Genomic DNA, 25,783 nt, shown 5'->3' on the forward strand with positions numbered 1-25,783 from the left:
CAAGGTACAGAGAGATCCTTGATGAAAACCTGCTCCAGAGTGCTCAGGACCTCAGACTGGGGTGAAGGTTCACCTTCTAACAGGATAACGACCCTAAGCACATCGTTGATTTTATTAAAACAAAAGGAAAGGGAGGGTGTGTCTATATATGGAAAAACAAATGTTTACAAATTTCGAGCAATCGATTGGTCGAAACAACAGACGACTTTCAGTCGACCAAGATTGTTTGGGTTAGAGGACAGCCCGGGTTAATGCAGTGTGATTGTTTTTGTATGGGCATGGTTATGTAACAGTCAATGAACATATAGTCATATAGTGTGTATAAGCTGGATGTAAAAGCCTAAATGTTGTTGTTCATTAGTTTACTCCAATTAGGGGAGCGGTGGTAGGGTTAGCGAAAAATAATAAAGGAAAATATATGATAAGATATATTTATATGATAATATATGATAATATAAGATATGTATGTATATATACACACACAGTACCAGTCAAAAGTTTGGACACACCTACTCATTCAAGGGTTTTTCTTTATTTGTACTATTTTCTACATTGTAGAATAGCAGTGAAGACATCAAAACTATGAAATAACACATATTGAATCATGTAGTAAAGAAACAAGTGTTAAACAAATCAAAATATATTTTATATTTAATATTCTTCAAAGTAGCCATCCTTTACCTTGATGACAGCTTTGCACACTCTTGGCATTTTATCAACCAGCTTCATGAGGTAGTCACCTGGAATGCATTTCAATTAACAGGTGTGCCTTGTTAAAAATGAAGACTGCCACAGGAATACAAGACCTGGTGTTACCTCTGCTGCAGAGGATAAGTTCATTAGAGTTACCAGCCTCAGAAATTGCAGCCCAAATAAATGCTTCACAGAGTTCAAGTAACAGACACATCTCAACATCAACTGTTCAGAGGAGACTGTGTAAATCAGGCCTTCATGGTTGAATTGCTGCAAAGAAACCACTAGTAAAGGACACCAATAATAAGAAGATACTTGCTTGGGCCAAGAAACACGAGCAATGAACATTAGTCTGGTGGAAGTCTGATGAGTCAAGATTTTTGGTTCCAACCACCGTATCTTTGTGAGACGCAGAGGAGGTGAACGGATGATCTCCGCATGTGTGGTTCCCACCGTGAAGCGTGAAGGAGGAGGTGTGGTGGTGCTTTGCTGGTGACGCTGTCTGTGATTTATTTAGAATTCAAGGCACACTTAACCAGCATGGCTACCACAGCATTCTGCAGCGATACGCCATCCCATCTGGTTTGCGCTTAGTGGGACTATCATTTGTTTTTCAACAGGACAATGGCCCAAAATACATCTCCAGGCTGTGTAAGGGCCATCTGACCAAGAAGGAGAGTGATGGAGTGCTGCATCAGATGACCTGGCCTCCACAATCACCCGACCTCAACCCAATTGAGATGGCGGGCCGACTCATCCCAAACCAAGGGAAGAAAAAGCAGCCAACAAGTGCTCAGCATATGTGGGAACTCCTTCAAGACTGTTGGAATAGTATTCCAGGCGAATAAAGAAAAACCCTGGAATGAGTAGGTGTGTCCAAACTTTTGACTGATACTGTATATTTACCCCAAAAATATATGGGGGGTTGGAAATGATGCAGACAATTACATTGATGGAAGTTACAATCTGTCTGCAATATTAAAACTGATCTACCCACAACAAAAAAAGTAAATGTACATGTGGTCATTGTGCCCCCTTTAAGGTTTAATGTGTATTTTTGTTTGGTTACAGTAGTCTTTGTGGTCCTAGCTTCACGGACACGGTAGTCCTTGTGGTCCTAGTTTCATGGCCACAGTATTCTCTGTGGTCCTAATTTCATGGTCACAGTCATGGTTGTGGTCCTAGTTTTATGGTCACAGTAGTAGTTGTGGTCCTAATTTCACTGTCACTGTAGTCCTTGTGGTTCTAGTTTCATGGTCACAGTAGTCTTTGTTGTCTCTCGCCTCATTAGAAGCATCTGAGTCACTGTAGTCTGGGCGCACCTTGACCCCATCGCAATGGTATCCTGTACTGTCACAACCATCACAGAGAGGAGGGGCAAACAGTTGGTGCAGAGTGAGAGGGGCCACATTGAGACTAATATGATGTGTGTTGTTTCTGTTGTCAGTGAATCATCCCTTTTTGGTTGTGGCTAATTGGAGCGGCAGTAAAACACGATGGGAGTGGAGGAGACTGTGTGTGTGTGTGTGTGTGTGTGTGTGTGTGTGTGTGTGTGTGTGTGTGTGTGTGTGTGTGTGTGTGTGTGTGTGTGTGTGTGTGTGTGTGTGTGTGACTGTGTGTGTGTGACTGTGTGTGTGTGACTGTGTGTGTGTGTGCGTGTGTGTGCGTGGGACTGTGTGTGTCTTCTATCGAGACAGACGGTTCCACATTCCAGAGGCCTTCGTTAGCTCTGTGTGCAGGGAGACAAAGAGGAAGAGAGAAAGACAGAGGGAGAGGCAAGGATAGGGAGTGTGTAGAGGAGTTAAATATGGGTGTTAGAGAGATATACAGAGAGAAAGACAGAAGAGAGATTGACAGAGATGTAGTTCCTTCCTGTTTTACACTAATAACATTCCAGAGTTCATCTCATGAACAAAACCAAGTTGATTACCAGGAGAGTAGTGCACTTCACATCATCTACAACCGTAAAGAAAATGGCTTTCCTTTTCTGAATCCTCTCAGTGTCCATTCTCCTTTAGTTTCCCCCGGTGTTCACCACAGTTTGTACCTCGTTCTCCCTGTGTCTGCACTCTCAAAGGAGCTCCAGAATTGATTCTAAGTGCCTAGGCTGGTCCTAGTGTCTTAATCTTTTACCAAGTGTCTAGCACGCTGGCCTTTTTGCAGATCAGTGTGTATGCGCGCGGGCGTGTGAGCGGATGCACTGTAAGCCGAGCGTAGGAGTGGATCATCACTATGTAATGGCATGATGTGTGACACCAAATAACTGTGCTATTATTTTTTACATTTCAAACAATGACTTTGATGTTCTGGTAGCAGTTTTCTTGACAGTGATCCATGTCAATGCAGAATGTACATATTATCCTATATGGATAAGGGGTTAATCAAAGCGTGTTCTTGTTAGTATGCCAATTGCTGTAGCTGACAGGGGAAGTTATTCCGGTTAATTAAGATCAGGATAACTATGATTAATATTCTAACAATCTCTCGTGGACAGACTACCTGAAATACATGGTACTGTAACATCTGTCAAAAGACTGCGGGATGCAGCGACTAGCGAGAAACAGTTGTTCCAGTGCTAACATTTGTCGTCATTGTCTATTTTAACGAATCAGGATTTAGTAGGCGTGCGCACCTTTCGAATATCAGAAGGGGGGGACACTTGGCCATAGACTTGCGGAGGGAGGGGGTGGAGCTGCCGTACAGCTTCTGCTCCTCGTTCCAGTATATTTTCTCATACATTTCCCCCTAAATCCTAATTGAGTATCTGAAGCAATTATGCACTATTTTAGTTTTGGGTTTCCAAATTAATATAATAAATATTCCATTTAGCATATGCTTTTATCCAAAATACAGTAGTATGTGCATATATTTTTGTATGGGTGGCCCCAGCAGGAGTTGAATCCATAATCCTGGCATTGCAAGCCATACGATGCCTTACCAACTGAGCCACCCAGGACCACTGCTTGCTTGTGTATCTTGCATATTTCTGACGCACACGTTGGTATGTACATTCTGACAGTTTAAATTACCTTGCTCAAGGCACAAGACTACATCAGCCTGTCTCGCTAACCTGTAGCTAGCATTAGTCACCCTAATGGCCTTGACCACATCATGCCCAGAATCTCTCCTCTCCTCTCTCTCTCTCTCTCTCTCTCTTTCTGTCTGAGCATTTAGAGTGGTTTCATCTCACTGCATGGCTCATCTCTCTGTCACCTGGAGCAGAGGAAGCTCATTATGGTTGCCTTATCCATATGAATCACACACACACACCACCAACACCACCCTCATCTACCCACCACACACACACACCACCACCACCACCACCACCCTCATCTACCCACCACACACACACGCCTCCAGCTGGAATGCAGATGTGATGCAGCCATGGCTCCTGTGTGTAGTAGTACTGCGTTGTGCCACACCCCCTGCCAGGTCAGAGTGATGGTGTCCTGCCCTGGAAGACCAGAGCATCTTTCTCTCATCCGTGTGTGTGTTGTGTTTGTGTGTTTCTCTCTCTCTCATCATTATGCTTCTACAGCACTTTTCCTACTCCAGGAATGCAACCCTGTGGAATTTTAAAAGCCAAGGATGGGTTTGGAGGGGTTCGGTCGGGTTGGGGGTTGAATATATTTCCGTATAAACTGTCAGACTGTCTGCTTGAGAGCCTTACCCATTATTGTTGAGTCTTTTCTGGAATTCAGAACTTTTCTCTCCCCCATCTCTTTCTCTCTCTATTTATACAGTCACATCAGAAATGATTGTCACCCTTGGTAACGATGAGCAAAAAGACTGTATAAAATAAATAATACAAATACCCAGCTACTGTATATTGTATGCTCTGAATTATATTATTTTCTACTAATACAATTGCTCAGATAAAAATATGTATTTTTTTAATCTAAAAAGATAAGTGTCAAAATGCACTGCTAATGAATCTTATAAATAATATCAAACAAAACGTGATCTCGTTAACATTCTACTTTTTAAAATGATTCTCAGGTTAAGGAGCAGTATTCTGGCCTTTAATGGCTTCCTGTCTTACTGGGGGTATAGAAATTAGGTAACATGCATGTAAAATCCATTTGTCACGGGGAAAGGAAAAAACTCACAAATGAAAATAGACAAATGGTTGTTGACTTTCATAAAACAGGCAATGGGTACAAAAAAACGACTGAAAAAACAAATATACCACTTACCACTATTAGCGCCGCAATTAAGAAGTTTAAAAGTGACTGGAACAGTGGTAATCTTGCCTGGTAGAGTGTATCTTTACCCAAGTCTATCTTGTCCCCATGCACAGTGAGGAAGATGGTTGGGTAGGCAAAAAAAGTCCAAGGGCCACAGTTGGAGAATGACAGAACTTTGTCGTTTCTTAGGGTCACCAAGTCTCCAAATCTTCAATTAGATGCCACCTCCATGCCAATAGGCTATTTGGAAGGGTTGCCATAAAAAGCCTTTGTTGAGAGTAACCAACAAAATATAAACGCCTGGATTTTGTAAACGGCATTGGCATTTGGATTGGAACCGGGTGCTATGCTCAGATGAGACAAATTAGAGCTCTTTGGCCCCACACACCAGTGGTGGGTTTGACGTCGAAAGAAGGATGCATATGCAGAAAATAAACTCATACCTACTGCAAAATATAATAATAATAACAATGAGCATAATAATAATAATGAATTTAATATACAGGTAACATCAGATCAGATAGTTTTTTCGTCTTGCTGAAGGGAGATGGACCTGGAGTAGCAAAGGGTGCATGTGGGGCAGGAGGGTAGGATGAGGTCAGACAGATACTTTGGTCCAGAGTTGTGGATTTACATTTACATTTACATTTAAGTCATTTAGCAGACGCTCTTATCCAGAGCGACTTACAAATTGGTGCATTCACCTTATGATATCCAGTGGAACAACCACTTTACAATAGTGCATCTAAATCTTTTAAAGGGGGGGGTTAGAAGGATTACTTTATCCTATCCCAGGTATTCCTTAAAGAGGTGGGGTTTCAGGTGTCTCCGGAAGGTGGTGATTGACTCCGCTGTCCTGGCGTCGTGAGGGAGCTTGTTCCACCATTGGGGTGCCAGAGCAGCGAACAGTTTGGACTGGGCTGAGCGGGAACCGTGCTTCCTCAGAGGTAGGGGGGCCAGCAGGCCAGAGGTGGATGAATGCAGTGCCCTTGTTTGGGTGTAGGGCCTGATCAGAGCCTGAAGGTATGGAGGTGCCGTTCCCCTCACAGCTCCGTAGGCAAGCACCATGGTCTCTTGTAGCGGATGCGAGCTTCAACTGGAAGCCAGTGGAGAGAGCGGAGGAGCGGGGTGACGTGAGAGAACTTGGGAAGGTTGAACACCAGACGGGCTGCGGCGTTCTGGATGAGTTGTAGGGGTTTAATGGCACAGGCAGGGAGCCCAGCCAACAGCGAGTTGCAGTAATCCAGACGGGAGATGACAAGTGCCTGGATTAGGACCTGCGTCGCTTCCTGTGTGAGGCAGGGTCGTACTCTGCGAATGTTGTAGAGCATGAACCTACAGGATCGGGTCACCGCCTTGATGTTAGTGGAGAACGACAGGGTGTTGTCCAGGATCACGCCAAGGTTCTTAGCACTCTGGGAGGAGGACACAAGGGAGTTGTCAACCGTGATGGCGAGATCATGGAACGGGCAGTCCTTCCCCGGGAGGAAGAGCAGCTCCGTCTTGCCGAGGTTCAGCTTGAGGTGGTGATCCGTCATCCACACTGATATGTCTGCCAGACATGCAGAGATGCGATTCGCCGCCTGGTTATCAGAAGGGGGAAAGGAGAAGATTAATTGTGTGTCGTCTGCATAGCAATGATAGGAGAGACCGTGTGAGGATATGACAGAGCCAAGTGACTTGGTGTATAATACGGATATGGATACCTTGGTAGATGTGAACCAGGATTTTAAATCAATGTGTGAGCATATGGGGAGCCAGTGGAGTGTGAACCACACTGGAGTGATGTGCTCACGGGGGGAGGTGTGGATGAGGACATGTACAGCACAGTTCTGGACATAAGGTGGCGCCAGAGAGGAAGGCAGACGTTTTACGTGTCCCCAACCGATTGTTTTTTTGTTTGTTTATTTGCATTGTTTGTAACTTTTTATTTTTTACTTATTTTGTACATAATGTTACCGCCACCGTCTCTTATGACCGAAAATAACTTCTGGACATCAGGACTGCGATTACTCACCACGGACTAGCAGAATCCTTTTTTTCCTTTCAGGACACTGACGAGCCCGACGCGAAGGATAACTGCTTTCTTGGGAACAGGCCCAGATCTCTGCGATTTGCGTGAAGAGGAGGCAGAGAAAAAGGGGACAAAGGGCGGGCTGCCTTCTGAGAATTCGTAGGCAATCGAATAAACCCCCACTTCCGTCCATTCTGCTAGCAAACGTGCAATCTTTGGAGAATGAAATCGACGAGCTATGCGGAAGATTAAACTACCAACGGGACATTCAAAACTGTAACATCTTATGCTTCACGAAGTCGTGGCTAAATGACGACACTATCAATATACAGCTGGCTGGTTACATGCTATACCGGCAGGATAGAACAGTGGTGTCTGGTAAGACAAGGGGACTATGTATTTTTGTAAATTACAAGGAAGTCTCAAGCTATCTACCTAGAGAGTTTTCATCTGTATTTTTTGTAGCTGTTCACATAACACCACACTCAAAGCCTGGCACTAAGACAGCATTGATTGAGCTGTATTTCGCCATAAGCAAACAAGAAAACGCTCACCCAGAGGCGGCGCTCCTAGTAGCCGGGGACTTTAATTCAGGGAAACTTAAATCCGTTTTAGCAATTTTCTATCAGTATGTTAAATGTGCAACCAGAGGAAAAATAACTCTGGACTTCCTGTACTCCACACACAGAGATGCATACAAAGCTCTCCCTTGCCCTCCTGATTCCTGCTTACAAGCAAAAATTAAAGCAGGAAGCAACAGTGACTAGATCAATAAAAAAGTGGTCAGATGAAGCAGATGCTAAGCCACAGGACTGTTTTGCTAGCACAGACTGGAATATGTTCCGGGATTCATCCGATGGCATTGAGGAGTACGCCACATCAGTCATTGGCTTCATCAATAAGTGCATTGATGATGTCCTCCCCAAAGTGACCGTACGTACATACCCCAACCAGAAGCCATGGATTACCAGCAGGATCCGCACTGAGCTAAAGGCTAGAGCTGCCGCTTTCAAGGAGCGGGAGTCTAACCCGGAAGCTTATAAGAAATCCCGCAATGCTGTCCGCCAAACCATCAAACAGGCAAGCGTCAATATAGGACTAAGATCGAATCGTCCTACACCGGCTCTGACACTCGTCAGATGAGGCAGGGCTTGCAAACCATTACAGACTACAAAGGGAAGCACAGCCGAGAGCTTCCCAGTGACACGAGCCTACCAGACGAGCTAAACTACTTATATGCTCGCTTCGAGGTAAATAACACTGAAACATGCATGAGAGCACCAGCTGTTCCGGAAGACTGTGTGATCACGCTCTTCGCAGCCGATGTGAGTAATACCTTTAAAAAGGTCAACATTCACAAGGCCACAGGTCCAGATGGATTACCAGGACGTGTACTGCGAGCATGCGCTGACCAACTGGCAAGTGTCTTCACTGACATTTTCAACCTCTCCCTGTCTGAGTCTGTAATACCAACATGTTTTAAGCAGACCATCATAGTGCCTGTGCCCAAGAACACTAAGGTAACCTGCCTAAATGACTACCAACCCGTAGCACTCAAGTCTCTAGTCATGAAGTGCTTTGAAAGGCTGGTCATGGCTCACTTCAACACCATTATCCCAGAAACCCTAGACCCACTGCAATTTGCATACCCAATGCAATGGCACTGCAATGGCATTGGCAGTGGCAGTGTTAGTGGAGACATATAGCTGAGTTTCGTCAGCATAAAAGTGAAAGCCCAGTCCGTGTTTCCTCAAGATGTTTCCCAATGGCAGCATGTAGATACAAATAGTAGTAGCCCTAGGACCGTGCCTTGAGGGACTCCTGGTGGACCACCACTGTGTCTGACCTACTAGATCCGGGGGCTACATACTGGGAGCGATCAGTGAGATAGGACCTGAACCAGTCCAGGACAGTGTCTGACAGGCCCAGGAGCTTCTCCATACAGTCCAGCAGAATGGCATGGATGACCGTGTCAAACTGAGGTCCAGCAGTATGAGGATGCTGGCAGTTCCAGAGTTTGCATTCATGAGGAGGTCATTGGTGACCCTTACCCGGGCAGTCTCTGTGCTGTGTCTAGTTCTGAAAGCCGACTGGAAGGGCTCGAGTAGGTTGGCCAGATAGTGTTGGAGTTTTCTAGATACAGGACATTCGAGGAGTTACTCAGGGAGGGCAGGTTGGAGATAGGCCTGTAGTTCTGGAGGTTGTCAGGGTCAGATCAAGGCTTTTTGAGTACTGGTGTGACTGCAGCGAGTTTGTCCTGAGGGGAGACACATCCATTGGTGAAGGACTTGTTGATGATTTCTGTGAAGAAAGGCTCCAGAGCAGGTAAGCAGGTCTTGACAAGGGAGGTGGGGATAGGGTCAAATGAACAAGTGGTGGGCTTCATTGTCTTAACCAGCTTGGTTACATCAGCTGCAGTGGCTGTGGTGAAGGTGGCGAACCTTGACTCAGGGAGTGGAGGACTGGGCATATCAACTACAGGGGCTGAAGAGGTCAAAAGGGTGTTATTGATGTTTTCAATTTTGCTTTGGAAGAAGCAAAGGTATTGATTGCACCGTTCTGGGGAGGCTGAGGTAACAGAATTGTTCACAGATTGGATGAGTACTGCCGTTGCTGATCAGTTGGGAGTTACAGGTTGTCCGATCTGCATTTAAGTCCTGTTTATAGTCTTTGACTTTCTGATGATGCTCATACATCTTCACATTTACAGTTATCCCAGTTTTCTAGACGATGTGCAGTTGCTTTGGGAGAACATAGGTCCTCAGTGTACCAAGGAGAAGATTTGGAGAAAGACACCAGACGGGTTTTTAAAGGAGCAACTTCATCCAGTATGGAGCATTAAGTATTAAGCTACAGCATCACCAACTGGCAGGTTGGAGATAGATTCAGGAAGCTGGGCTGTGTTTATAGTCTTGTGCTGAGTGGGTAGAGGAATATCTAGGTTGAAGGTGATGAGTTTGTGGTCAGACAGCCCTGACACATTCCATCCAGTTTTGCCAGATCCACGCCTGAGGTACAGACCAGGTCCAGTGCATGGCCTTTGTTGTGGGTGGAAAAGTCCACATGCTGTTGGAGTCCAAAGTTGTCCAGGATATCAGCCAGGCCAGTAGAGAGACTGCAGTCAGAGGAGTCGACATGTACTGCATGCTGAAATCTCCAAGCGCCAGCATAGCAGGGCACAATGGGCTCAGGAGTGTTAGTAGCTCAGATAGTTCAGAAATAAAGTCAGAGTTGAGCTTTGGAGGCCGATAAGCCATATAAATCAATATGCTAGTGGATCTTTGATGTTATGGGGCTGTTTTCTTCCACTTGTTCTGAGGCCCTTGTTAAGGTCAACAGCATCGTGAACTCTACCAAGTACCAGAACATTGTAGCCAAAAACCTGGTTGCCTCTGCCAGGAGGGTGAAACTTGGACGCAAGGGGATTTTCCAGCAAGATAATGACCCCAAGAACACATCAAAATCCACAAATAAATGGTTAATTAACCACAAAATCAACATTTTGCAGTGGTCATCTCAGTCTCCGGAAAACCTGTGGTTTGAATTGAAGAGGGCAGTCCATAAGCGCAGACCGAATGATATCAAGTTTCTACTATAAAATAAGATCATTTCCAAAAAATGTTGAGCTCAGTATTTGTATTTATTTTACAAAGTATTTTTTGCTCATCTTTATCAAGGCTGCCAATCATTTCAGATGTGACTGTATATACAGTATCTACCTCTTTGTACATGCACAAAGTATGATACAAATCAATTTATGTGAGAGGAGTCATTAAAGTATCAGCCATGTATAGATGTCACCCAGTATAGATATCAGCCATGAAGCACCACAGGTTCATTTGAATATGTTAACCATTCCACTACTGAATCAGGGTTTTGTGTACAGTGTTATGACACTAATGACAACATCACCCTACACTGTGTTCTACAACATGCGTTTACCCTTCTACATGGCCTTTTATCCACTGGGAGTGTTCTTGTTGTGAGCATGCAGTTTAGGGCGATGTATTACCTGGCTGCGCCTTAGAGAGATAGTTATACCTGGTCTCACCTCAACAGAGGAGACTTCCAACAACAGCTCTGTGTGTGAACAGAAACACAGTAGCAAATTAAAAAGTCACTACAGAACCTTGTATCTCCCTAAAGATGCTTGGTTTTGCTTTGATAGGTAACTACAAGTGACCTGTTAAAATTTGAACAATCTTTTCTATTTCATCCGCTTGGCGAGGCAGTGCCGAAAAATTGCCCATTGACTTTGGAGTAAAATGGTGACTGGAGGCATTATTCATTTCAGACTTCATTGTTTCAAAATATTCAGAACCTCACGTAAATTCAGTCTAGTTGGATGAAAAAGCAGGGAAAGAAAGCTTTCTACCTCCACAGCTGACATTGCGTTGGCAAAGCTGCCGTAACAGTGTGTCTTTTTACTTCATTTTCACTTTCCTACATCTACAGTCCCCAGAGAGGCTGGGGGAGAAAATGAGACAGTGAAAGACGGAGAGATGGAGAGACAAAGCTAAGCTACAGAGATAATGACAGAGTGAGAGAGAAGTTAAAGCGATAGAGAGACAAAGGGATTGATGGATGCTAACACAGGAGGCGACACACAGAGGCTGATGCCGGCCATTCATCCTGTGTGTGAGCTGAGACAGTGACAGCTGAGGGAGACGGTAGGACATTGTGTGTGTGTGTGTGTGTGTGTGTGTGTGTGTGTGTGTGTGTGTGTTTGTACATGCCTGTGTGCATGCATGCATGTGTGCACTTAGTATGGATGTAGGGGGAGGAACAATACAGTGGCATAATGAAATAAGAGCACAAGCACCACTCCATTCTGTACATTGCGTGTTCTCGTAACCCAGCGTTAACCTTGTCGATTTATGGCAGTTTATCCTCTCCACGGGAATGCTGCTTAATGTGTGTGTGTTGGTGTGTGTGTGTGTGTGTTACTGCGCCTCTATTGATCATTAGCATTCATGAATGTGTTCTGATCAGGTTACGAACAAGGTCCCTATGGGTTAATGACTGAGCTGTTAATTATTTCTGTTAAGACAGCCTCTTCCGCTGTCAACTTCCCTTAATTGGCCAGTACAAGATGTTGGTCAATATGTGTTATTGTATGTTTTATCTAATCAATGGAGTCCTCACCCTATGGCCAACTATGGAGAGTAGGATTGATTCAGGATATTTTAGGAGGTTAGAGAGGGCACCTGAACTGGTGTGATTGATAGTAATGCCTTTATAAACGAATCTCAGGCCAATGTCAATGCTGCAGGTTACCCACTGCAATACTGATATTCTCTGCCTATGCACAATCTGAGGCTGTCTCAAATGGCAGCCTATTCCCGATATAGTGTACTACTTTAGGGATTACTTTTTATATAGGGAATGGGGTGTCATTTGGGATGTGCACAGAGAATTATGATGCAGTTATTTGATGGGTAACTATTTATATTAAGGTCCCTTTTATAAACACTATTGTCCTTAAATTGCCTTTTTTGTCAGCATGCTCGGCTAGCTGATGCTAAAACAGCCCATTGGATTCTATGAAAATGCGACGCCTATCACTGAGGCGAGTTGATGCCGGAAGTGTTGGAATCCAATGGGCTACTTTAGCATTAGCTGACCTTGCATGCTGATGAAAAAGGCAGTTTCATTAAAACAGTATTCATAAATGCGTACATTACTATTTAGAGATTGATTATTGACATTTACAAAGGTAGGAGCAATGATTAATACATGGTAAGTAAACTCTTTACAAACGGTTTATAATGGTTCACTAAGGGACGTTAATATAAAAAGTTACCATTTCATGGAGAGCTCATGGGTAGGTAAAATTCCAGGTTCTTGCAGACACATAAATGTAAGTCAACATGAAATAAAATATGTGTGTAACACTACAGCATGCCTAGTTAGATTAGAGTCAAGTAATCTACTGTAGCGTATTGTACCAGTACATACCTGTGAGTTCAGTGATGCTAGAAATATTAGTGCCTTGCTAGATTGTGCATGGGGCTGAATTAAACAGCTGCTTTCTCAGGCAGACAGACAGAGGAGACAGACAGTGAGACAGATAGACAGACGAGATAGGCATGCATACATTTTACATTTTAGTCATTTAGCAGACGCTCTTATCCAGAGCGATTTACAATTAGTGCATTCATCTTAAAATAGGTGCGACATCACAATCGTGTCAAGTACATTTTCCCCCAAGAAAGTATTTATCCGCAAAGTCAGTGCTAGTGGTGGGGTGTTATTGGTATTTATTAGTATCCCAATTAGCCACTGCAAAAGCATCAACTACTCTTCCTGGGGTCCACATGAAACATGAGAGTATGTGGTGAAGACACAGATCTTCTCCACGGCACCAGTTTAGGAGCGACCTGTCAGGTAGAATGCAATCCAGGAGTGTGCAGAGCCTGAGACGCCCAACCCCCAGAGGGTGGAGAGGAGGATCTGACGTTTCACGGTGTCGAAGGCTCCAGATCGATCTAAGAGGATGAGAACAGAGGAGAGACAGTCAACTTTGGCAGAGGGGAGAGCCTCTGTGACAGAGGAGAGAAAATCATTCTGAGAGATATAATGAGAGAGTTGGTCAGAGACAGCACACTCGAGTGTTTTGGAAAGAAAGGAAAGACGTTTTTGATGTCAGAGGGGTCGATTGATATTTTTTTGGTGGAGGGGAGCAACTCTGGCCATCTTGCAGTCAGAGGGTCAGGGAAGACAGTGGTCAAGGATGAGTTGATGAGGGATATGAAGAATGGGAGAAGGTCTCCAGAGATGGTCTGGAGAAGGGAGGAGGGCATGGGGTCAAGTGAGCAGTTAGTCGCAAGATTTCATCTGGAGAGAGAAGGGAGAAAGAGGTCAAGGCAGTTCTGTGTGAGTGGGACCAGTGGATTCTGTTGTCTGAGTGAATGACAAGCAGATGTCGTCAACCTTTTTTTCAAAGTGGTTGACAAAGTCGTCCGCAGAGAGGGAGGGGGTGGAGGATTAAGCAGAGAAGAAAAAGTAGAGAGGAGTTTCCCAGGGTTGGAAGCAGAAGCTTAAAATTTAGCATGATAGAAAGCAGTTTTAGCAGTGGATACAGAGGAAGAGAAGGTAGAGAGAAGGGAGTGGAAGGATGATAGGTCCTCCAGAAGTTTCGGTTTCCTCATTTCATCTCAGCTGCCCGTAGCCCTGTTATGTTAACATGCAGAGAGTCACTCAGCCACAGAGTGGGAAGCGAAGGTCGGGCCGGAAAGGGAACAATGAGAGTCAAAGGATACAGAAAGGGAGGAGAGTAGGGTCAGGAGACAGGAGACAGGAGGGAGAAGGATTTAGCAGAAGGAAGAGAGGATAGGACCGAGAGGACAGAGTAGCGGGAGAGAGAGAGCGAAGATTCTGGCAGCGCATACCAATCTGGGTAGGGGCTGAGTGGGGAGGGTTTGAGGAGAGATGGAGAGAAAAGGAAACAAAGTATTGATCAGAGGCATGGAGGGGGTTGCAGTGAGATTAGTAGAACAGCCTCTGGTGAAGATGAGGTTAAGCGTATTGCCTGCCTTGTGAGTGGGAGGTGACTGGGAAAGGAGGAGGTCAAAAGAGGACAGGAGTGGAAAGAAAGAGATGGAAAGAAATGAATTGAAGTCATGCGTTGCGAGGTTAAAGTCGCCCAGTATGAGTGGTGAGCCATCATCAGGAAATGAGCTCATCAAGGTGTCAAGCTCATTGAGGAACTCTCCAAGGGCACCTGGTGGACGATAGATGACAACAATGTTAAGCTTGAGTGGACAAATGACAGTGACTGCATGGAATTAATATGAGGAGATGGACAGGCGAGAGAGAGGCGAAGAGGGGCGGCAGGTAGGTTAGTGGTTAGAGCTTTGGACTAGTAACTGAAAGGTTGCAAGATCGAATCCCCGAGCTGACAAGGTAAAAATCTGTCGTTCTGCCCCTGAACAAGGAAGTTAACCCACTGTTCCTAGGCTGTCATTACAAATAAAAAGGTAAATAATAATAAGAGAAAATCTCCAAACACACCTCCCAGCACTGATTGGTGATTGCCTGGCAGAGATGAAGAAAACACCCCCTACAATACAACACTCCCACAAATTAGCAAGACTGTTACCAAGAGCTATTACACAAATTATCCTGAAACTAATCCAAGTCCACAATGACAGTCACAAGTATAGTAAATCTGTCAAGCAGATATTGTACATTGACCAACTGCAAACATTTGAGGACACCTGATAAACCTTGCTTTTACTTATGTGGCTTTGTTTCTCTTTCTCTCTCTGAATGTGTGTGTGTGTGTCTGTGTGTGTGCAGGCCAATGATGCCTCGGGGAACACCTGGAACTGGCTCTACTTCATCCCCCTCATCATCATCGGATCGTTCTTCATGCTCAACTTGGTCCTGGGTGTCTTATCAGGGTAGGTCTGACCCAAGACACACACACATACAAACAAGCACTCACTCACACTCTCACTCAATTGCACACTCACTCACACCCAAGACATACTGTATTCCTACGGTTGTAGACATAGGGTCTATAGGGAGGCATGGACTTCACTTAACATACAAACCAACTAGAGCCACGTTCCCATATACTGAACCACTCTATTGACAGGGTAAGTAGTGGGGGAGGTGTTTGTGGGGATAAAATGTGTGTGTACGTGTGTGTGCTTGTGCTCATGTACGGTGCATATGGAAAGTATTCAGACCCCTTGACTTTTTCCACAATTTGTTACATTACAGCCTTATTCTAAAATGTATTACATTGTTTTTCTCCCCTCATCAATCTACAGACAATAACCAATTATGACAAAGCAAACACTGATTTTTAGAATTTCTTTGAAAATATATCTGAAATATTACATTTACATAAGTATTCAGACCCTTTACTCAGTACTTTGTTGAAGCACCTTTGGCGGCGATTACAGCCTCTAGTCTTCTTGGGTATGACGCTACAAGCTTGGCACATCTGTATTTGGGGAGTTTCTCCCATTCTTCTCTGCAGATCCTCTCAAGCTCTGTCAGGTTGGATGGGGAGCGACGCTGCACATCTATTTTCAGGTCTCTCCAGAGATGTTCAATCGGGTTCAAGTCCGGGCTCTGGCTGGGCCACTCAAGGACATTCAGAGACTTGTCCCTAAGCCACTCCTGCGTTGTCTTGGCTGTGTGCTTAGGGTGTGATTAGGGTCGTTGTCCTGTTGGAAGGTGAACCTTCCCCCAATCTAAGGTCCTGAGCGCTCTGGAGCAGGTTTTCATCAAGGATCTCTCTGTGCTTTGCTCCATTCATCTTTCCCTCGATCCTGACTAGTCTCCCAGTCTCTGCCACTGACAAACATAACCTCAGCATGATGCTGCCACCACCATGCTTCACCGGAGGGATGGTGCCAGGTTTCCTCCAGATGTGACACTTGGCATTCAGGCCAAAGAGTTCAGACTTGTTTCATCAGACCAGAGAATCTTGTTTCTCATGGTCTGAGAGTCCTTTAGGTGCCTTTTGGCAAACTCCAAGTGGGCTGTCATGTGCCTTTTACTGAGGAGTGGCTTCCGTCTGGCCACTCTACCATAAAGGCCTGATTGGTGGAGTGCTGCAGATATAGTTGTCCTTCTGGAACTTGTTTTTGCTTTGTCATTATTGGGTATTGTGTGTAGATTGATGAGGGGGGGAAAACGATTACATTTATTTTTGAATGAGGCTAAAACATAACAAAATGTGGAAAAACTCAAGGGGTCTGAATATTTCTGAATGCACTGTGTATATATACAGTGTGTGTGTATGTGTGTGTGTGTGTGATCCTGTGTCTCCAGTGGAATGGCTGAGCGGAGCCCACTCAGGCTGAAAGCCTGAAAGCCTGAGTGGGCGAGCTTCCCCTTAAAGAGATGTGAATTTACAGGGACAGCAAGCATTACCATAATGAAATGACCCGACCGCCGTTGGAAGAGCTGTGTAAATATGGAGAGAGCTGAGGCTCCTCTTTATCTTAATGAAAAGCCTATCGGAATCCACTTCCGTCCCTCCCCTGCAACGCTAAGTCTGGGTCAACATTCACTCTCTTTTGTTGTCTCTTTCCCGCTCTCTCACTGTCTTCTTCCCTGTTTCTCTCTCTCCCTCTGTTAAGGCTGTGTGCATTATTCACACACACATACTAACGTTTTGTCTGAAACATACACACGCTCACGAATGAACGCACGCAAACACACACCCACACAGACACACAATGTCTCCAATCAGCCCTCTGAGGAGACTTCCTGTTGAGAGCATCGTGGCATTTCTGGCCAGGTGCTATATTTATGTGTTCAGGGAAGCCTGATCTTCTATTCAGTGAATGGCTAGCTCCCCTGTGTGTGTGTGTGTGTGTGTGTGTGTGTGTGTGTGTGTGTGTGTGTGTGTGTGTGTGTGTGTGTGTGTGTGTGTGTGTGTGTGTGTGTGTGTGTGCGTCGACGTGTTGAACTATTCTTTTGGGAACCAGAAGAAGAGTAAACAAAAAACATTTTGACCAGCTGGGGACATTTTGTTAGTCCCCACGAGGTCAAATGCTATTTCTAGGGGGTTTAGGGCTAGAATTAGTGTTAGGGTTAGAATTAAGTTAAGGGTTAGGGTTAGGAGCTAGGGTTAGGTTATTTATTTATTTATTTATTTTTTATCCAGGTTTTTCTCATTGAGATAACATCTCTTTTCCAAGGGAGACCTGGTCCAATAGCAGCAGGTGGAACAACGTTTCAGACAAGTCAACTTACATACACTAACACAACATTAAACACAACTATAAACACACATACAGTACAACAAAAACTTTTTACATTAAAAACACGAACGTCTTGACTAAAAACATCTGGCCTAAAAACAACTCTTCTATGATATACATCGATCAATTGTTTCAATTCCACCAACGAAACTAGATCATCACATTTTAAAATGTTCAGGAGAGAATTCCAGGACCACGGAGCTAAGATACTAAAACTATTTCTACCATGACCTGTTCTAATTTTAGAAGCAAATGAGAATGGGACCGTAATTGATATTTATTTACCGACCTGACAAAAAAAAACTGAGATAAAATGGCATTTTACCCAATACGGCCTTATAAATCAGTGTATACCAGTGTTTAAGCTTACGCAAGGTCAATGACGACCAGCCAACAGCGCTGTAGAGATCACAATGATGTGTTAGACGTGTTAGGTTTATGGTTAAGGTTAGGGTTAGGGTTAAGGTTAGGTTACGAGTATGAGTTAGGGTTAGGTTTAGGGTTAGGGGTTAGGGAAAATAGGATTTTGAATGTGTCCCCACATTAGCTGTAAAAGACTGTGTGTGTGTGACTCAGCACTCTACTCCTCTCATTTGTTTCACCATCTCTTCTGTCCTTCATGAACCCAATGACTCTGCCTCAGCCTCCCCCGCTCTGACATTCCCCAGCTTACCACAGTAGAATCTCAGCCATCACTCAAGTGGTTGAGCTAAGAGAGATATGGCATTGTGAAGACAGTGGCACACTTGGGGAACATCATAATATGATACTGGTGATACCACATGATACCACATTTATTTTCAATTCTGCATACTGACAGGAAATGCATCTTAACTGAAATGACAATGAAAATGGCTAAAATAGAATTCTGTTGATAGATTAGTCATCACTCTCCCACTCTTCTCTCTTTTCCTCCCTCCCGTTCTTTATCTTTATCTTCCTTTGCCCCTTTCTTTCTCTGTCACTGTCTCTCTCTCTGTTTTCCCTGAGTTTTAAAATGGCCTGTGTTTGCCTTTAATCATAAGGGTGTCCCTTGCTCTTCTTTTTGAGCTCAGTGGCCTGTCCATCCCATTGTCTGACAGTGAAACACACTCCTTTACACACACTGGGACCGTCTCAACAGGATTCAAACAGCCAGTCTGAAGAAAAGGGAATAATTCCATGTATGTTGTCATTAGTCTTGAAATAACTGGGTTCCTATGGGTAAGTAGAACTTTACCTGGGCCTAAGGAATGAGTTGGTGTGTGCGTAAGTGTGTGCATATGTGCGTGTGTGCATGGGTCCATGTGTGTCTTCGTGCATTTTTGTGTGTGTGTGAGCACATTTAAATAGTTGTGTAAACCTTTTATCTGTGAGCTGACCTAATCCACACCCACGCTTTAACAGTGAGACACACGGCTTTGTCTTTCTATTGGTCTGTTTCTCTGTGTGTTTGGCCCCTCAAAGAGCCCTTTCATAACCCTGCTGCACGTGCTGCCCTGGGCTCCTCTACAGTGGGTGTGTGGGCTGTGAGGTGTGTGTGTGTGTGTGTGTGTGATGGTCTGGTGAACTAAAGCCCTCTGAAGTAAAGGTCACTCCTAGAGAGGAGAGGAATAAAATCAAATCACATTTTATTTGTCATATGCTTGGTAAACAACAGGTTTAGACTAACAGTGAAATGCTGACTTACGGGTCCTTCCCAACAATGCAGAGAGAAAAATGGATAAATAATGGAAAAATAAGAACACAAGGAATAAATCCACAATGAGTAATTATAACTTGGCTATATACACAGGGTACCGGTAGCTATAGAAAACTAATGTCATACAGTGGCAAGAAAAAGTATGTGAACCCTTTGGAAATACCTGGATTTCTGCATAAATTGGTCATAACATTTGATCTGATCTTCATCTAGGTCACAACAATAGACAAACACAGTTTGCTTAAATGACACACAAACAATTATACGTTTTCATGTCTTTATTGAACACGCCGTGTTAACAGTCACAGTGCAGAGTGGAAAAGGTATTTGAACCCTTGGATTTAATAACTGGTTGACCCTTTTTTGGCAGCAATAACCTCAACCAAACGTTTTCTGTAGTTGCAGATCAGACCTGCACAACGGTCAGGAGGAATTTTGGACCATTCCTCTTTACAAAACTGTTTCAGTTCAGCAATATTCTTGGGAAGTCTGGTGTGAACTGCTCTCTTGAGGTCATGCCACTGTATCTCATTCGGGTTGAGGTCAGGACTCTGACTGGGCCTCTCCAGAAGACGTATTTTCTTCTGTTGAAGCCATTCTGTTGTTGATTTACTTCTGTGTTTTGGGTCGTTGTCTTCTTGCATCACCCAACTTCTGTTGAGCTTCAATTAGCAGATATTCTTCTGCAAAATGTTTTGATAAACTTGGGAATTCATTTGTTCGTCGATGATAGCAAGCTGATCAGGCCCTGAGGCAGCAAAGCAGCCCCAAACCATGATATTCACTCCACCATACTTTACAGTTGGGATGAGGTTTTGATGTTGGTGTGCTGTGCCTTTTTTTCTCCACACATAGTGTTGTGTGTTCCTTCCAAACAACTCAACTGTAGTTTCATCTGTCCACAGAATATTTTGCCAGTAGCACTGTGGAACATCCAGGTGCACTTTTGCAAACTTCAGACGTGCAGCAATGTTTTTTTTGGACAGCAGTGGCTTCTTCCGTGTTGTCCTCCCATGAACACCATTTCTTGTTTAGTGTTTTACGTATCGTAGACTCGTCAACAGAGATGTTAGCATGTTCCAGAGATTTAAGTCTTTAGCTGACACTCTAGGATTCTTCTTAACCTCATTGAGGATTCTGCGCTGTGCTCTTGCGGTCATCTTTGCCACTCCTAGGGAGAGTAGCAACAGTGCTGAACTTTTTCCATTTATAGACAATTTGTCTTACCGTGGACTGATGAACATCAAGGCTTTTAGAGATATTTTTGTAACCCTTTCCAGCTTTATGCAAGTCAACAATTCTTAATCTTAGGTCTTCTGAGATCTCTTTTGTTCGAGGCATGGTTCACATCAGGCAATGCTTCTTGTGAGTGTTTTTTATAGGGCAAGGCAGCTCTAACCAACATCTCCAATCTCGTCTCATTGATTCGACTCCAGGTTAGCTGACTCCTGACTCCAATTAGTATTTGGAGAAGTCATTATACTTTTTCCAACCTACACTGTGAATGTTTAAATGATGTATTCAATATAGACAAGAAAAATACAGTAATTTGCGTAATATTAGTTTAAGCACACTGCTTGTCTATTGTTGTGACTTAGATGAAGATCAGATCAAATTTATGCAGAAATCCAGGTAATTCCAAAGGGTTCAAATACTTTTTCTCGCCACTGTATTGGTTTTAATTTTGTGATGTCATAAAAAATTGTATGGACGAAATACTGTAACTTGGAAGGTATATCCCCTTTATCTGTCAAGTTTCCATCCAATCCGTTTTGCATATAAAAAAACAATGAAAGTATTTTTGTTAATATATGAATGTGATTTTAGGAGGAATTACAGAATATATCTCCTATAAACGGTTTATTGTAAGTAGCCACTCCCTGAATGAGGTCAGGCAGGGAGTAGCCACTCCCTGCCAACGAAATTAACATTAGACCAGGAAACATGAGGCGGTAGATACATGTTTGAAATGGTTGTAACTTTGAACCTCAACACTAGGTGAAGAAATAAACTCACCTTATTTTAGACCAGAGAGACGGCGAGCTGCAGCTCATGTCCATCGTGGTCCGAATCCTGAATACCAACACGAAGAGGAAGAGGCGACAAACTCCCATCTCAGACAATCACTGGTACAGCTGATTAGCTGTCCTGAGTAAAATGTCTCGCTCTTCAAACCATGCTACTACCCAAATCACTGTAGTACGCTACTCTCATCACCCCACTGGAACTATAGGCACGACTGGCTAGCTTATCTTCAAATAAGCAGCTTTTGGAGTAAATGGATCAGAGTGAACTCTGTAGTTCTGTTCAGGACTACACAATGATCAAAGGCACCCACAAGTAAATACATTCATGATTTCTTATTCATAACAGGCGTGGTTCGTGTGCAAACTAAATGATTAATGTGAGAATAGTTCTGAAATGTATCGACGATAATTGTTTTTTTTTCTTTCTCTCTCTCCCTCTCCATGTCGTGGTGTGGAAAGCCACCATATTGTTAAGTCCGCTTGAGACCGTTGTCTCATGTACTGAGTGTGTATGTTATCCTGTTATTATTTAGTTAGTCAGTAAATAAATCATTTAACCAATTGTTGTAGTACTGAATCATGAGTAAGACTGGGGTTTTTGCAGATGCATGAGGTTACGACTGTTCAGAATGATGATATGATAAGAGGTAATGATTAATATGTTGACTGTTTTATGGATGTGATAGGTAAAGACCTTTAGAGTTTAATTCGGGGGATGGTAACTATTTAATTGTTACATGATTCATTTAATCTGGTAACAATTAAACATAGTTAGTGGATTAAATAAATGACAGTCATCAGATTAATGAAAGTAAAGTCACGACACAAACTTGTTTTCTTTTTTGCTTTCTTGAGTAAGGCAGCTCCAAAATGCAGGTATTTCAATCTAGCTCAGTGCTTTCTGTAGTGGTGGGGCAGCCAGCGGAAAATATGGAGCGTAGGTGTTGGTAATGTTCTCTAGTTGCACCGTGATTGGGTAATGTTCTCTAGTTGCGCCGTGATTGGGTAATGTTCTCTAGTTGCGCCGTGATTGGCTCAGTGTTCTGTCACTCATGGGGACAGTCCCCATCCCAGAAGGATCAAGGTCATTGGCCACAGATAAAATTAAGTCAAATGGGAAATCTGACTTCAGTGAGTTCAAGACAACTGGGAACTTGTAGAAAAACGAGCTCTGATTGGGAAAATACATTTTGAACATTCAACTCGGAATTGCAAGTCGAGAACTCGGCCCTCTTTCTAGAGCGCCGACCTGAAGATCACTGACGTCATCATGATTCAACCTTGTTTTTTTCCAAAATTCCCAGTTGTCTTGAAAGCACCATAAATCCAGAGAATGCCAAACTTTGATGACAAAATTTGCCCACGAAGGACCGCCGCACCACCTTCCTGTTCAAGTGAGCACAGCACAAGGTGTCCAAAAATGTATTGTATGATGCTGCATAAACAATGTAATATGCCAGGGAGTTATGTATACTGTAGCTAAAAAAGTAATACTAAGTGTATGTTGTGTAGTAAGCTGTTAGTAGCCCATGTGCCTCACCCTAATAATTTGGTCCCTTTTCTCCCTCTTAATTTTGCCTACTCTTCTGACTCGGTGGTGCACATGTAGCCTATAGCCTGTTTTAGAGAAATGTAATCATCAAATGTTGTAAGAGCTTTCATTGTCTGCTTTCATTGTATGCCCCCTGTATTTATCTATGATTCTGACTTGGTGTACAACAGCTGAATGCAGTGGGGATTTTAGCATGTAAATCTCAACAACCCAAGTGCTGGAAAAAAGTTGTTTGCTAGGAATGTCCAGAATATTTTGGTGTCTCATTCGTTACTCCGGTGTAGACAGTTGTGCTGGGATCCACATTGGATCTAATATCCCTAGCGAATTGAGGTTGATCATTTGTTGTTGTCTGCTTGATTTACAGCAGGGTCTCGTTAGATTTAACTGAGAAAGCATCAAGATAATGTGTTCATGTTTTCATATGTTTTTGTGCCTCGGATTGGACACCGAGTCTACTGTGCGCAATTCTGTAGGATAGACTATTGTGCAACGCCCAACGCTATTCCAATACATTATTCTGGATATAATGACAAACAATTACATAGCCTAATGGGCTTATTCACAATATTATCTGGTAATGAAATAACATGACAAATACATTTTGTTTTCCATGTTACACCTACAAAGAAAAATACAAAGGGCTTGAAGTAGCCAACTTTAACTTGATTTTGGAGATCATAAAGTAGGACTACTGGAATAGGCCTACCTTGAAAATTTGACATTTGCTGCTTGAAAAATCCTTGTGATTTTTGTAGCGAATTTATAAGTTACCCTGCTCCCCTATGCGTATCTGTGATTTCATTTTTTCATCCGTTTTTGTGAGTGATGTGGCCACTTTAGTGTGTTTCCTGCCGCTTCAATTGAAGGGTGTTGATTGTGCTACTCTGTTGCGGTAAAACCGCATGCGGTTATTATGCGGATGACAATGTCTTGTTTTGCACGCTTTGTCCAAAATAATAGTATGCAGTACGACAGGATATTTCTTAATCTAGCTCTTTATTAGCTAGCTATACTTGCCATGTTCACGTGTCTCATGCCATGATCTACTGACCATGACCTCACCACCTGGGTGGTCTTAACCAATCATAGCGCAGTATGATACGGTGGCAAAAAAATGCATCCAATTACAATTCGGTATGTTTACACACATGAATATTACAGACAACAGCTAATGTTAGCTTCAACTTGGCTTTCCATACAAATCCTTCCATTAAAAAAGGAACCATTTTTTTGGGTCATTTTCACATGATAAAAACCGAGATGGTGAGATTAATGCTACCGCTATTCATGGATTTTTTATGTGTGCCTGCGTTGGCCACATAGGCTACAGAAATATCGCCAGGCCTGCATCCAATGTCCACGTTATTCTCACACATTTTAGAACATAATAATCATTTATCAATGCAAGGTCTAAAACATGAATTATTCTTAAAGTGGTAATGGCCTATTTATTTTTTTTAACACTTTTTTCATGCTTTTTAGGAGGGGTTCTATATTAGGCCGCTTATGTACAATTCGATAAATTATACAATTGTATAATATGAGGTTCCTGAAAATTGCAAATAAGCGCGTGAAAAAGTCCTTGAATTTGACTTGCCAATGTCTGTATGAACTCCACTTAAAGGATGTATAGTCCTAGGGCTATGGTATTGTATAGGTGGAGTTACGGGTCAATTTTGCATATATTCACTTTTATTATTCCTCTAAGTACACATGTAGAAATGTTGATCCCAATGTCACACATTGGCCCAATTATTTATAGAATGACCCTGCAAAAAGGGTCAGTACAGATAGTCAGGGTAGTTATTGGTTAACTATTTAACTATTTAACAGTCTTATGGCTTGGGGGAAGAAGCTGTTCAAGGGTCCTGTTGATTCCAGACTTGGTGCATCGGTGCCTCTTGCCATGCATTAGCAGAGAGAACAGTCTATGACTTGGGTGGCTGGAGTCTTTGACAATGTTTAGGGCCTCCTCTGACACCACCTGGTATAGAGGTCCTGGATGGTGGGGAGCTCGGACCTAGTGATGTACTGGGCCGTACGCACTACCTTATGTAGCGCCTAGCGGTCGGATGCCAAGCAGTTGCCGTACCAAGCGGTGATACAGCCAGTCAAGATGCTCTCAACGGTGCAGCTGTAGAACTATTAGAGGATCTGAGGGCCCATGACAAATCTTTACAGCCTCCTGAGGGGGAAGAGGCATTGTTGTGTCTTCTTCACGACTGTGTTGGTGTGTGTGGACCATGTTATTTCCTTAATGATGTGGACACCGAGGAACTTGAAGCTCTCGACCTGCTCATCTACAGGCCCGTCGATGTGGATGGAGTGGAACACAGAAATTAACCTGTGCATTAACATGTCAGTTTAAAGAGTGTGCGTCTGTGTGCGTGCTTCTGTGCGCGTGTGTGTGTGTGCGTGTGTGTTCACAGGGAGTTTGCCAAAGAGAGAGAGCGTGTGGAGAAGAGGCAGGACTTTCTGAAGCTGCGCAGACAGCAGCAGATAGAGAGAGAGCTGACGGGGTACCTGGAGTGGATATGCAAGGCAGGTCAGGCTCACCTCCACTCCTTCGAAGGAACACAATACGTTGATTAAATTGTTGACTTAGTCTTACCTGACACTTCGTTATACTTTGTCGCCAATTAGTAACGACACATATTTCTAAATGTTGTGGTGTGGTGCTGATGGTGCTAGTCTCTCTGTGTGTACGTTTGTGTGTTGTTACTAGGTGTTATTATACACTGAATGTGCAAAACATTAAGAACTCCTGCTCTTTCTGTGACAGACTGAGCAGGTGAATCCAGGTGAAAGCTACAGTATGATCCTTTATGGATGTCACCTGTTAAATCCACTTCAATCAGTGTGGATGAAGGGAAGGAGACAAGTTAGAGAAGGATCT

The 25,783-nt window shown here is 43.5% G+C and overlaps 1 protein-coding gene across 13 annotated transcripts in view; it reads left to right on the forward strand.

Annotated features, from left to right (window-relative positions):
- cacna1bb (calcium channel, voltage-dependent, N type, alpha 1B subunit, b) overlaps nucleotides 1–25,783 on the forward strand; it is a 210,060-nt gene that overhangs the window by 91,117 nt on the left and 93,160 nt on the right. For all 13 annotated transcript variants that reach the window (XM_029769130.1, XM_029769129.1, XM_029769138.1 and 10 more), the window contains exons 7-8: nucleotides 15,196–15,299; nucleotides 25,317–25,432. In XM_029769130.1, the coding sequence (XP_029624990.1) occupies nucleotides 15,196–15,299; nucleotides 25,317–25,432 (220 nt within the window). The remainder of the gene's footprint in view (nucleotides 1–15,195; nucleotides 15,300–25,316; nucleotides 25,433–25,783) is intronic.

This window comes from Salmo trutta, chromosome 12 (assembly GCF_901001165.1).
Source record: "Salmo trutta chromosome 12, fSalTru1.1, whole genome shotgun sequence".
Lineage (NCBI taxonomy): Eukaryota > Metazoa > Chordata > Actinopteri > Salmoniformes > Salmonidae > Salmo > Salmo trutta.